The sequence below is a fragment of the Suncus etruscus genome, chromosome 3, assembly GCF_024139225.1.
Source record: "Suncus etruscus isolate mSunEtr1 chromosome 3, mSunEtr1.pri.cur, whole genome shotgun sequence".
NCBI lineage: Eukaryota > Metazoa > Chordata > Mammalia > Eulipotyphla > Soricidae > Suncus > Suncus etruscus.
Window position 1 is genome coordinate 11,391,605 of NC_064850.1, and position 14,510 is coordinate 11,406,114.

A 14,510-nucleotide genomic window follows, 5' to 3' on the forward strand; every position below is an offset into this window, starting at 1 on the left:
CCATCTAAGAGAGATATTCTTTCTTTTTTTTCTTTTTGAGAAGAGGAGAGGAAAGAGTGAAGAGAGAGAGAAAAGAGGAGGGGGAGAAAAAGGAGGGAGAGGAAAAGAGAGCGAGAGAGGAGAGGGGAGAGAGAAGAGGAGAGGAGAGAGAGGAAAGAAAAGAGGAGGGAGAGATGGAGTGGGAGGGAGAGAGAGAGACACAGAGACCTAAGACAGATGTTCTTGAAATTCAAAGTGAATTAAATAGGTTGAATCTCTGGAAAGAATGGTAAACTACATGAAGAGTTGCCAGCTTTCTTGGTAGGATCTCTTTTCCATAATACACCATGTTTAAATGACTTCTTTTTTTCTTTTTTGGGCCATACCCGGCGATGGTGATCAGGTGACCATATGGGAATCAAGCCCAGGTGGGCCACGTGCAAGACAAATAAATGCCCTACCCGCTGTACCATCACTCTGGCCTTTAAATGTACTTTTCTCTCTGAAAAAGCATTGGAAGCTTCACACCACACAACCACTCTGGAAATGAATAAGTGTGTGAAGAACAGTGGCAGCTCTCATCTCAAAGACTGACCTTCAGGGCTTCTCATCCCACTTCTCTTACTTCAGCGGCTGTGTCAGCGCATTATGATGCAAGAGCCATAGAACAATGCCTAGGAAGACTGGGCCTCTACACTCCCATCTAGCAAGTGGTTACTTGCCAACCTAGCAACATCAACATTTCCTGCTAAAGAAATGTAAAGAGTTGGAAACGAGTCATTTGGAGACTTCTCCTCAGAGACATCCAGGGGATCTCCAACGATCTATCTCAGCCATATTTCTATGTAAGTAACTGGTACTTCCATTTTGATATGAACCTAAGCAGAAAGAAATGAATAGTTCACTGAATCCTAAGAACTGGAAGACAGAATCTCTTTTTCTTTCCATCTTCCTCTTTCATTTATTTTTTATTTCTTGGTTTTTTTTTTTTTTTCAGGCCACATCCATTTGATGCTCAGGGGTTACTCCTGGCTAAATGCTCAGAAATTGCCCCTGGTGTGGGGGGACCATATGGGATGCTGGGGGATCGAACCCTGGTCACAGTCCTTCCTTGGCTAGCGCTTGCAAGGCAGACATCATACCTCTAGTGCCACCTCACCGGCCCCCTCTTTCATTTATTGTTCCACAAGCAAAACAAGCCAGAGAGCTCAGAAATTTAAGTCCTAGTTATAAAATTTCTTTTTCTTAAAAATAATTTCATTGAGTTTTAAGTTTTGAAATTAAGACTTTTTTTCCAGATTATTTTAAATTTTTGATGTTTAAACTATTAACCCTGGTCTCGGCATAGAAAATTGAATCTGTACATTATTTGTAATCATTCAAAGGGGAAAGAAGACGCAAAACACAGCAGAAAGATTAACTAGAAGGACAATCCATTATCAAGAGTGAGGGGGACTATACAGTTTGACCTTAGAAGTGTAAAAAAAAAAAATTGCAACCTAAAATTATAATGAACCAGACAAAAAATTGTTTAGTGTGTTAAAGAATCTTAGAAAAAACAAACTATGTGGGCCCGGAGAGATATAGCACAGCGGCGTTTGTCTTGCAAGCAGCCAATCCAGCACCAAAGGTGGTTGGTTCGAATCCCGGTGTCCCAGATGGTCCCCCGTGCCTGCCAGGAGCTATTTCTGAGCAGACAGCTAGGAGTAATCCCTGAGCACCGCCGGGTGTGGCCCAAAAAACAAACAAACAAACAAACAAAAAACTATGTAAAGGCTTAAAAATGCTCCAAAGAACTAATGTGAAAATGTAAAACACAGAAAACATCTTTAACAAGTGACAAGTAAACTCTGTCATTAGCATCTTTTATATAATTGGAAACAAGAAATAACCAAAAAATAAGCAAGCAGGAGAGTTTCTTTGGAAATTTTAACTTTGTACAAGGTTTGAACATTTATATAATCAAATATGAAAACTGACCACATGGGACATGTGATTAGCAAACACAGGAATCTTAGGGACATTTATAGATATGTCTTTGAATCTATGAATTATGAGATTAGAAACTCCTACACTCCTGAATTCCGACTCCCTCCTCTTTTCAGTTTCCTTTCTAACTCCAGCTACCACTTTAAAAGAGATAGCACGGAGGTAAGGTGTTTGCCTTGCATGCAGAAGGACAGTGGTTCGAATCCCGGCATCCCATATGGTCCCTCGAGCCTGCCAGGAATGATTTCTGAGCGTTGAGCCAGGAGTGACCCCCAGAGTGCTGCCGTGTGTGAACCAAAAAAACAACACAAAGCAAAAAATTCCCAATGATTGTATTTGTGCGAGGAAATGGCTGTCTCACAACAAATATAGAGTGAATGTATCACATATTCACACTATTTTTCTCTATTAATAAAACTTTTTATTGACTCACTGATATAATTACAAAGTTGTTTATGAAAGAGTTTCAGTTATACAACGTTCCAACATACATCCCTTTATCAGTGCACATTTTGCCATCGATGTTTCTAGTTTCCCTTCTCTCTCCCTTTTTTCACTTTAGGCATTGTGGCTTGCAATAGTGTTACTGAGGGGATTCCACCCAGTTCTTCTCCAGAGAGATTATTCCCAGTTATTGTCTTAGTGGTCCCTTCCCTGCCCTCACTGCACTACCCCATCCCATGGCAAGTTTCCCACCATAGACTTCATCTTTATTGTCTTTGGGTATTATTACCATACTTGGTATGACCATACATGGCATATACCTGCGATGGTAAACCTATGGCATGCGTGTCAGCTGTGGCACTTGAAGGCCTTGCAACTAGCATGCGGAAAGGTCTGCAATTAATAAATTTAAAAAATTTATAAAGCGTTTTTGGATACTAAATTTTTTTAATTTTTATCTTCATTTAAACACCGTGACTACAAATATGATTGCAGTTGTATGATTACAGTCCTGTAAAGAACACCCCCCTTCACCAGTGCAACATTCCCACCACCAATTTCCCAGATCTCGCTCCTCCCCACCCTACCCACACCTGTACTCAAGACAGGCTTTCTACTTCCCTCATTCATTCACATTGTTAGGATAGTTCTCAGTGTAGTTATTTCTCTAACTGCACTCATCACTCTATGTGGTGAGCTTCATGTCATGAGCTGCACCTTCCAGTCATGAAATTTTCCTATACATGGATGTACATGGAATCTATTGTGCTGAGTGAAATAAGTCAGGGGGAGAGAGATAGACACAGAATAGTTTCACTCATCTATGGGGTTTAAGAGAAATGAAAGACATTTTTGCAATAATTCTCAGAGACAAGAGAGATAATGGCTGGAAGGTAGATACTAACATTTTGTTATTAAAGTTTAATTGACGTGCTGGCACTTTGAGGAAATTCTTTGGTTTTGTGCAGCAGTTTGGGCACTCGGGCTTAAAAAGGTTAGCCATCACTGGCATATATCCTACCTGGTATTACCATACCATATTTTTTTGTTTTTTTGTTTTTTTCGGCCACACCCGTTTGATGCTCAGGGGTTACTCCTGGCTAAGCGCTCAGAAATCGCCCCTGGCTTGGGAGGACCATATGGGACGCCGGGGGATCGAACCACGGTCATTCCTTGGCTAGCGCTTGCAAGGCAGACACCTTACCTCTAGCGCCACCTCACTGGCCCCACCATACCATATTTTTTAATATCCCTCTTCTTTTGACCCATTTTACTCAGCATAATACTCTCAATATTCACTAAAGCGAATTTTAGGACTCCACTTTTTCCTAACAGCTGCATAGTATTCCATTTTGTTGGTCTACCATAGTTTCTTTAGCCACTCATCTGTTCTTGTTCACTTGGGTTGTTTCCAGATTCTGGCTATTCCACCCTATTCTTAATCTAAACAGGAACTTGGTCATTCTTGAACAATACCACCCAAATGGAGAAATTCAGGTGTTTTGGCAGAATATCTAGATTAAAGCTGAAATATATTTTTACCCCTAAAATATAAACATCATTGCTTTCCCCTGCTATGTTTCTCCTTTCCACTAACATTCATTTCTGGTCTGCAGTCAAAATTTTTATTTTAAGTTTTATTTAGAAATCTGAGAGAGAGAGAGAAACAGAGAGAGAGAGAGAGAGAGAGAGAGAGAGAGAGAGAGAGAGAGAGAGAATATAGACTTCTCCAGAGGTGAGAGAGGCAAGAATACACATCTCAAATTTTAGTGTGGGTTATCTCCTAGAGGGAGAATGCACCTGTTGTAAGGATAGAGATTAAACATCTGAAGTTGAGATATGGGTGAATCTCCAGGATGAAAACTGTAACCTACAATTAGTTTTAACATAAAAAAAATCCAATATGTTTAAACTTAGCCAAGAGACTTGGCTATGATTCAAAAGTCCTAGGTGTATGCTTTCCATTTGGCTCACCCTACATTTGATCTATGGTATTTGATGATTTCACCCAAAGCATGAAACATTAAGTGTAGCCACTGGGTCATTCCTACCCACCACCAGATCAAGTGGCCCCTGACCTACAGCCCTCTCCAACACAATTGGATGTGTCCGCTGTTCAAAAATAGCCAACAATGCTTTTAAAATGAAAAGTATACTGTAATTCTCCAAGAAAGTACAAAATAATGTAACTGTTGAACTCATCTATGTAAATAGAGGAAAATATTATTAGAAGAGACAAAAAGGAAAAAAATTAGAAGGCAGAAAGTACTAATTAAAAGAAATAACAAGGAATGTAAAGAATCTGATAGAAATAAATAAATTGGGATTAATAGGGCCCATCTCTAAAAAGACTTTATGCTCTCCTGTTCAGAAATTCAGCTAACAATGGCCAGAAAACAGCACGGCGAGTAGCACACACCTTGCTTGTGGCCGACCTAGGTTCAGTCTTCACAAGCCCATATGGTCCCCTGAGTCTACCAGGGTTAACATCTGAGTGCAGAGTCAGGAATAACCCCTGAGCACTGTTGGGTGTGGCCCAAAAACAAACCAAATTTTTCAGTTAAAGGTCATCTTCAATATTGCTCGATGGGGCCGGAGAGATAGCATGGAGGTAAGGCGTTTGCCTTTCATGCATAAGGACGGTGGTTCGGATCCCGGCATTCTATATGGTCCCCTGAGCCTGCCAGGAGCGATTTCTGAGCATAGAGCCAGGAGTAAACCCTGAGCACTGCCGGGTGGGACCGAAAAACCAAAAAAAAAAAAAAAATGCTTGATAACTTCTAGCTAAATGAGATATAAAAGCACTTATGAGATTAGTGAGAAATAAGAATTATTTGTAGATTTTAAGCTATGATTTTAAAAATTAGTACAAAATCCCAGTAAAAGAAAGTAAAAAAGACTATGTGTGAAATGAAACCAGCTCAGGGATGACACATGACCTATAACATTTCTGCTTTTCTTCTTTGCTTTAGTTTACACAATTATACAGAACTCATTGTGATTCTATTATATAGACACTTATAGCCCTGTATGTGAATAATTTGTTTTAATTTGCTTTCAGAGTTTAAATGATAGACTTCTACTGAGCTTGTCATTTTAATAAAACAAGATAGTATGAAGTTACATAAATAATTTGAATAAATAAATCTTACTTTAAAAATATATAAGATTAGTGCTAATCTCGCTAATATAAATAACCATATGCAAGTTTTATTTGTATTGATTTTATCTGCATTAGCTCTCTGCTTTTATTTCTCATCATAACAGCTACTGTCATACTGTTTGACATTCAGTGGTCACAGGGTGATGCAAAAGAGATCAAATCCACTATTTGTGCTCTCAGCTATAGACAAGACTCTTCTGTTGTTATTACAGTTATGGTTTTAAAGCTAAAAAAATTATTAAAATGTACTTAAGTGTTGGGGCTGGAGAAATAGCACAGCAGCGCTTGCCTTGCAAGCAACCTATCCAGGACCTAAGGTGGTTGGTTCGAATCCCAGCGTCCCACATGGCTCCCCGTGCCTGCCAGGAGCTATTTCTGAGCAGATAGCAAGGAGTAACCCCTGAGTGCCACTGGGTGTGGCCCCAAAATTAATTAATTAATTAAAGTGAATCAAAGACATGGACATTGCATCGTTAAATCACTCAAGTGAGTGAAGTTAATAAATAATATGTAAATTACTTATTGTGGTGGGATTTAGGGCATGGGAGGGGCATAGCCAGCAGTGCTGAGAACTCACTGCCCTATGCTCAGGTATCACTCCTGATAATGCTTGGAGAACTATATATGGTCCCAGGGATCAAACTGGAGCCAGCTGCATGCAATGAATGAAAATGAAACTTACACTGTTTCTCCATTACTGTACATTATTTATAATAAAAACTGATTAAGGGATAAAATATTAGGAAAACAAAAATATCTGTGTAAATCCAATCCACATATTTGAATCCCAAGAATAACTCGTTAAGGGTTGCTTCTTGGCGAAGAAGGATGTAAGCTGCCAGCTGTCAGGCTGCTCTTCTGTGACTCCCCTGACCTCAAAGCACAGCAGATCATAAGGAATTTATCAGCGTGAAAACCTTAAGATTGTGATGTTCCAAATAGACTCACTTCTTGGCTGATCATTTCTGTTTCAAAAATACTTATTGTTGGACCAGGGATGTAGTTCCTTGAGAAAGTACATGCCTGCCTCTCATGTGATACTATCTAACCCAGGTCCTCGAAGATCTATATACTCCAAAATGTATAGTGGAGAGGATGAAAAATTATTTCACAGAACAATTCATTTGTCTTAAGAATAATGCAGTTGAAGGGCCAGAGAGGTAGCACAGTAGGTAGGGCATTTGCCTTTCAGATGGCCAACCTGGGTTCGATCTCTGCCTCCCCAAAGGGTCCCCTGAACACCACCAGGAGTAATTCTTGAGGGCAAAGCCAGGGGTAATCCCTGAACATCACCAGGTGTGGTGCTCCAATTAAAATAAAAAAGTAAAGAATAAATTGGGGCCAGAGCACAGCAGCAGGGCGTTTACCTTGCACACGGCTGACCTAGAACAGACCCAGGTTTGGTTTCTGGCATTCATATGAACCCCTGAACCTGCCAGGAGTGATTTCTGAGCAAGGAGTAATCTCTGAGCACTGCCGGGTGTGGCCCAAAAACAAAAAAAAAAGAATAATGCAGCTGACGTCCACCATCACACCTATCACACAGCACCCAGCCCTGCAACTCTGAACTCTGCATGCCTCACACCTTCCCAGCATAGTAGGAGCACAGCAAACTCAATGGGGAAAACACGTAGGAGCAAAAATAAAAACACAGAGGGCTCAAACAGCACCAACCAGCTCAGAAATTCCTCAGACAATGTCCCTATTGTGAGGATGCTTAATGAGATCAAAGAAACAATAGCCTGGTAGTCAGCAAAGCCAAGAGTGGACACGGAAGATGAGTGTTGCAATGAGAAAACTACAAGCAGAATTACTGGCAGGTGATTTTTAAGACTCAATAGAAACGCGGAATAATATATTGATAGCAGTTGAACAAAAGATTAAGGAAGTCCACGGTGAGATGAAGGAAACTGCTAGAAAACAACAGAAGGTGGGAAAATCTTCTGAAAAATGAACAGACTAAAAAGAAAGTATGAACAGCATGCCAGAGAAATACAGGACAAGTGCAAGAGGAACAATATAAGTATCATCAGAGTCCTGAAGAAGGAAAAAGCAAATTAGATTTAAAAAAAGATTTAAAGATGGGGCCCAAGTGGTAGCACAGTGGTGGGGCTTTTGCCTTGCATGCAGCTGACCCAGGACATATACAGGTTCGATCCCTGGCATCTCATATGGTCTCCCAAGCCAGGACCGATTTCTGAGCACAGAGCCAGGAGTAACCCCTGAGCACCACCAGGTGTGGCCCAAAAACAAGCAAACAAAAAAATCCCCATATTTAAAGAAATCATAAACAGGAACTTACTAGACTATGGGACTATAGGCACCAAGATCCAAGAGGCCTAAAGGATCCCAGAAAAACCCAGTTGGAAAATTAGAAGACACATTGTGCTCCAAGTAAAAAACTCAAAATATTGGAGGCAGCAAGATCAGTAAAGCAATATACAATTAAAGGATTTTTCAAAAGATTCACAACAGATCAAGTGAGATCCTCTGAGCCAGAAGGGAATGGAGAGATAGAATACAAAAACTTAAGGAAATGAACACTCACCAAAAATACTTTATCCAGTTAGATTATCCTTCAGATTTTTTAAATTGATATCTTTCTTTAAACACCTTGATTACAAATATGTTTGTAGTTGGGTTTCAGTCATGTAAAGAAAGAACACCTTTTCACCAGTGCAACATTCCCACCACCGATGTCCCAAATCTCTCTCCCCCCACCCCAGCCTGTACTCTAGACAGGCTTTCTACTTCCCTCATTCATTCACATTGTTAGGATAGTTCTCAATATAGTTATTTCTCTAACAGCACTCATCACTCTTTGTGGTGAGCTTCATGTCGTGACCTGGACCTTCCAGCCCTCCTCTCTCTTGTCTCTGGGAATCATTGTAAAAATGTTTTTTTGTTTTGTTTTGTTTTTGTGGTTTTTGGGTCACACCTGGCAGTGCTCAGGGGTTCCTCCTGGCTCTATGCTCAGAAATCTCTCCTGGTAGGCTCAGGGGACCATATGGGATGCCGGGATTCAAACCACCGACCTTCTGCATGCAAGGCAAACACCCCACCTTCATGCCATCTCTCCAGGCCCTTATTCCAGCTTTTTACAGAGAAAACAAATCACTCAGGTTTCTAAAAACCCTCCATTTTAAGGTTATTTGAGTCTGTTCAGTTCACATTATCAAATATCCTCATTGACTACAGAAACCCAGGATTTCACTGTTCGGCAGATTTGGGCCAACTCTGAGCAGAGATTCAAAAGTCTCTACATCGACTCACCATAAAACCATGGCTAGACTCATCATCAATAGTGGACAGTAGTTCTCTGATATTACCCACCTAGTTTAGAGAGCTCTCAGACAGGTGTCTTGTTTGAAATGAGTGAGAATTAGTATTGAGACTTTCTTATTGAGACTTTATTTGTTTCTTTTACAAAAGACTGAATCATGAAAAGGAGGAAAACCAACTGAAGTGAGTTTAAAAACGTTGCTTCCAGCTGACATTTCTGACGTGGCCCTGAGTTGAGGTAAGATGCATTTTCTTAATGTATGTCATCATGTGAAACAAAATCATCACTCTACTTTTATCTCGTCATCACTCCTTTCTCATTTTATTTACTTCATTCCCCTGGTTTTCTCCCCTTCTTTCTGTTCTTGAAATTCAGTGTTCCAAATATGTTTCTTTTAGATCATAAGGGAGGACATATGGACAGAGATAAGTGTATATAAGCTGTGAGAGATAATGTGTAAAATAATCATTACTGTTCTGGAAAATGAACAAATGCTGAGGTACAGTTTGTAACTAATCCAAAAGTTTACTGATCTTAGATTTTCTTCCTCCATCATACCTTGCTGTTATTTTAAAAAATTCCTTTTAGTGATATCATCTTGTAGTAGATTTAAAAATTAGATTGTGAATACTTGCTGAGTCCTCTGGTTTTCTATGTCTGCAAGTTATTTCTTAGCAACCAACCAATGGATTGGTGGGGGGAGAAGGAAATAAATGTCTTTTTTATTGGATAAGTAATGGAGGAGAGAAAATAAAGATGACACTAGTTCTGTGCTTTTCGTTTTCCTAACCATGTTATCACTGTGACAATTATTCTACTGCTGTTACTAAGCTCTCTTCTTGGGAATCTCAAATGGCTAAATATAGCCTTTTTGAAGTTGACCTAAATCTCATATTCTGTCTTTCCCTTATAGTTGTCTCCTCCCTACCTTCTTTTACCTCTTTATTTCTTGTATTATTAGTTGCATACATTTGTTAACCATCTTAAACTTACAGAAACATTACAAAAAAAGTACAAAGACCTTTTCCTTTTCCCCTGAATCTTTTGAAAGTATTTTATCAGTTTGATGATGCATAATCCAAAATACTCTAGTTTGTATTTCCTATGATCAAAGACATCAAACATGCCAAAATGCAGCCCATAAAATATATTTACAGTCATTGTATTTTATACAATGAAACTCTGAAGACAAGTCATATTTTACCAATTGTCCCTGCATAAAGGATTCATTTTAGAGTTTTAAATTGCATCTCATTGTTTTGTCTCTTAAGTCTGGACTCTATAAATGCTCTATTCCTCATCAAACATGAACATTTTATTCAATTATTTGTCAGTATGGATTTTCAAGATTTCTTATTCATTTATCATCCACTTATAATGAATTGTCCATCTCTTCCACCTTTCTCTGCCCCACTAGTGTGCCCTCCTTGTCCTGTTCTGTTTCCTAACTTCTCACACTTGTCTGAACCACCTCTCCTCTTGCTGCCACTGGTTCTGAACTTAATATTTCCTTCCAGTAAAGAGTCATCCTTTGTTTTGCCTGAAGTTATGAGTTTAGAACTTAATTGTATCGGGAGAAAGGGTATAGTAAAAAGAAGGGGAAGGAAAGTTATTTTCTGTATGCTTTTGCTTCATCACTTTTACTTTCCTGTTCCCATTGGCTCTGTTGGCATGTAAATTCTCACATCTTTATTTTAATTACTTAAGGCAGGATTAAACCTTAAAATTAGAGGGTAGGTGTTCATCTGGTCAGTGTTAGGCAAGTAAGTGTTGGCACTTAAAAATTGTGGGACTATGGGCCAGAGCAGTGTCGCAGAATGGTAAGGCGGTTCAATCCCCCAGCATCCCATATGATCCCCCAAGCCAAAAGTGATTTTTGAGCGCATAGCCAGGAGTAACCCCTGAGCGTCATCGGGTATGCCTCCCCAAAATTGTGGGACCTTTGGTAGGTTATTCTTTCTTTCTAGTATCAGTTTCATGGAATATTAAATAGTGCATAAGGCCAGAGTAATAATGCAGTGCAGTGGGTAGAGTGCTTGCCTTACCTGCAACCAATCAGAGTTCCATCTTCAACATCCCATATAGTTCCCTATGCACTGCCATGAATAGTGAGTTCCTGAGCACAGAGCCATGAGTAGTAAACTCTAAGAACTATCGGGTATGGCCCTAAAATCAAAAAATTAAAATAACGCCACTTCATAGTGTAAGCAGAATTAAATGAGATAGTGGCACTAAGTCTAGAGTGATTTCTACATAGCGAGTTCTAAATACATTTAACTAATTACAAGTCTCTCATTATCTTCTTTTTTATATGGTGTTATTTTCTCTTTTTCTTTCTTTATAATGCTTTCTTTTGATATTATTCCTTTTTACTTCTCTGGATTATTTCACTTCTCTACTCTTTTGGACTGAGTTAAAGCTAGCAACATATCTGTCAAGAAATTCCCACAGTTTCTATGAGCAATCTCAGAAGTCAGAGGATATCATGTGTCTTGGTCACTGTGCCACGCTCTGGATGAGACAGCAGCATGTTTATTTAACTTGCCATTTAGCTTGAGTTAGGGAAAAGATGGAATATTTAGGGAAGCACTAAGGTGGAAATACTCTCCAGGTCAGTTAAGGACTACTACTAGCTATAGAGAATTTGTGACGAGATGAGTGATATTTTGAAAATGTAAACAGGATTATATTGTATTTTTCATACCATAAGACATATTTTTCTTTGAAAGTATATCTTACGCAGCAAATGCTGCCTAGAACTGAAGCCTGGGTGCAGGGGAGAAAAGCGTGTAAAAATTATGTGCGTCTTATGGTCAGGTGCATGTTATAGAGTGAAAAATATGGTACATTCTGGGACTTTGTTCCATTCTTAGACATTTCTGTTAGGACAAAAATGAAATCCAAAGATACAGAGAGCCATTGTTGAATCCATTTTCAAGGAAATATCCTGAGAGGAACTCTCATAGATTAGATAGAAATCCATAATTTTCTAGGCAAGAGGTAAATCTCAGTCATGTCAGGAAGATGTTTTAGTTTAAACTGACTGTTTTTTTTGGTTTGGTTTAGTGTTTAGATTGTTCTCAGTTTAGTATGATTTTGTACATTTTATATTGTATAGTTACCTAGCGTTTTATGTTCGTATGTCAACATTGAAGAAAATTGATTGGAAATCAACCACAATGATGAACATACAAGATGACAACTTCATGGAACACCCCCAAGATCTAGCAAATCTCCAAAATACGTTGGATGAAGGAGAATATGCCCCTTTCGTATCTCCTCCCATGTTAGAGAGCAACTTTATCCAGGTAAATAATATTCAAACGTTGAATTACTGTATAATGACTCCAGTATACTTCAGAAGGTCAATGAAGAGGTTGGGTGATTTTTTTTTGGAAAGGGAACATGTGAAACAATTAAGGGGTACAGTTTTAGAACCTTAAACAATCTTTTTTTTTTTTTTTTTTGGTTTTTGGGCCACACCCGTTTGACGCTCAGGGGTTACTCCTGGCTATGTGCTCAGAAATCGCCCCTGGCTTGGGGGGACCATATGGGACGCCGGGGGGATCGAACCGCGGTCCTTCCTTGGCTAGCGCTTGCAAGGCAGACACCTTACCTCCAGCGCCACCTACTCGGCCCACCTTAAACAATCTTAAAGTCCTAAGGTTAAAGGAAAATTTATGAATGATGAGGTGCAATAGCTTTGTACCTCAAACCCATGAGTGTCAACACTAATAAATCAATTAAGAAAATGTATTTCAATTTCCCAATAAATTCTCATATAGAAGTGCTGTTCTATCTCCATCATATTTCTCATATTCTAATCTTCCAAGGATTGCATGAAGAGATCATGGTGATTTTTCTCAGAACAATCTATAACCGAAAAGTATTCAGATAAGTTCTTTCCTAGACTCTGAAGATCAAGGCCAGAGAGATAATACAGCAGATAAGACATTGCCCACTTATGGAACCCGCTGCCAATACTGTCCCTGAGAGCAGTGCCAGTGTGAGCCTCTGACCCCCAATAAAAGACTCAAGAAGACATTGAAAATAACATTTGTGACCCAGCTAGACATTACAATGAATGACTTTGATTCTTAATTCTGAAAGTAAACTCCAGTTGCTAAATTGTCTCAAGGAAAAAAATCTTCTTTCTCATAAAAATGTACCTACATTGTGAATGAGTTGTTACAGTGCATTAAGGAGCATTTCTGATTTTTCTTTAAACTTCCTAATTTAAAATTTGAAAAAAGAAATGGAGGGATAAGTTAAAAGTGTGGACCACACCCTTATGTTTTGGCCCGCGTGCGTGCGGTTTGCGGCCCTCCCTACAACATTTTGGGGCCCTGCCCTAGAGGAATCTTTTTTTTGTTTTGTTTTGTTTTGTTTTAGTTGTTTGGGTCACACCCCCAATGTTCAAGGCTTACTACTGACTTTGCACTCAAGGATAACCCCAACTTTGCCTCCTGCGGCCCGCAGGTAAATTGAGTTTGAGACCCCTGAAATACTACCACCAAGGCAAACATGAAACACACACTTGCACACTGATCCTCAGCTTGCGTCTGCAGAGGACAGGGAAGCTCCAGGAACATCTCTCTCACCGTCCATGTCTCCTGCATGGATACCTGGATACTAAGGCCACCTCCTCACCTTCAGAACACTAGAGACCAGAGGTAATGCCTAATGAACATTAATGAGACCCCAGAACTCATGAGTCATGATTTGATAATGTACGTTATTTCCAAATTGTTTCTTTCTACCAATGAAACTTTCAGTTTATTTTTTCACATTCCTTTCTGTATTTTTTTTTCAAATAATCTCTTGAATAATCTAATGAGTCCTAGGGGCCTAGTTTCATAACATAACTGACCCCTTCAGGTATACAATCAATCTAAGATAAGGGGCAAGAAATATGAAGTGAAGCAAGGAAAGATACTTCAACTTGTGGTATTGGGAAAATTGGTCAACTACTTGCAAAAAAATGAACTCAGACCTCTCTGAGATCAAATAAAAATGGATTAAAGGCCTTGATATCAGACCTGAAACCATAAGGTACGTAGAGGAAAATATAAGTAAAACACTTGGTGACATTGAAACTAAAGGCATCTTCAAAGATGAAACACCACTGTCAAGCAAGTGGAAAAAAAGATAAAAAATAATTTGGGATATGTAAAACTGAGAAGCTTCTGCACTTCAAAGAAAATGATGACTAGGATGTAAAGATTACCAACAGAATGGGAGAAACAGGCTACCCACAAAATGGGAGATACTATTCACCCAAACCTTTCTGATGAGGGGCTAATATTATCTAAGATATACAAGGTACTGATAGAACTGAGTAAGATATAAAATATCTAACCCCATAAAAAATGGGAAGAAGAAATGAACAAATATTTCCTCAAAGGAGAAATACAGATGGTCAAAAGTCCTATAAAAAATGTTTTACAACACTAATCATCAGGGAGATGCAAAACAAAACAACAATGAGGTACCATCTCACGCCACAGAGACTGGCACACATCACAAAGGACAAAAACAACCAGTGATGGGGCAGATGTGGGGGAAAGGAACTCACTTGTGTCACTGCTTGTGGGAATGCTGCCTCATACAGCCTTTATGGAAAACAATATGAATATTCCTGAAAAAGCTGTA

At 39.2% G+C, this 14,510-nt stretch overlaps 1 protein-coding gene across 1 annotated transcript in view; it reads left to right on the forward strand.

Annotated features, from left to right (window-relative positions):
- Positions 1–10,652: 10,652 nt before the first annotated feature.
- GARIN2 (golgi associated RAB2 interactor family member 2) overlaps positions 10,653–14,510 on the forward strand; it is a 35,847-nt gene continuing 31,989 nt past the window's right edge. The window contains exons 1-2 of the mRNA XM_049770271.1: positions 10,653–10,678; positions 11,977–12,166. Of these exons, the coding sequence (XP_049626228.1) occupies positions 10,653–10,678; positions 11,977–12,166 (216 nt within the window). The remainder of the gene's footprint in view (positions 10,679–11,976; positions 12,167–14,510) is intronic.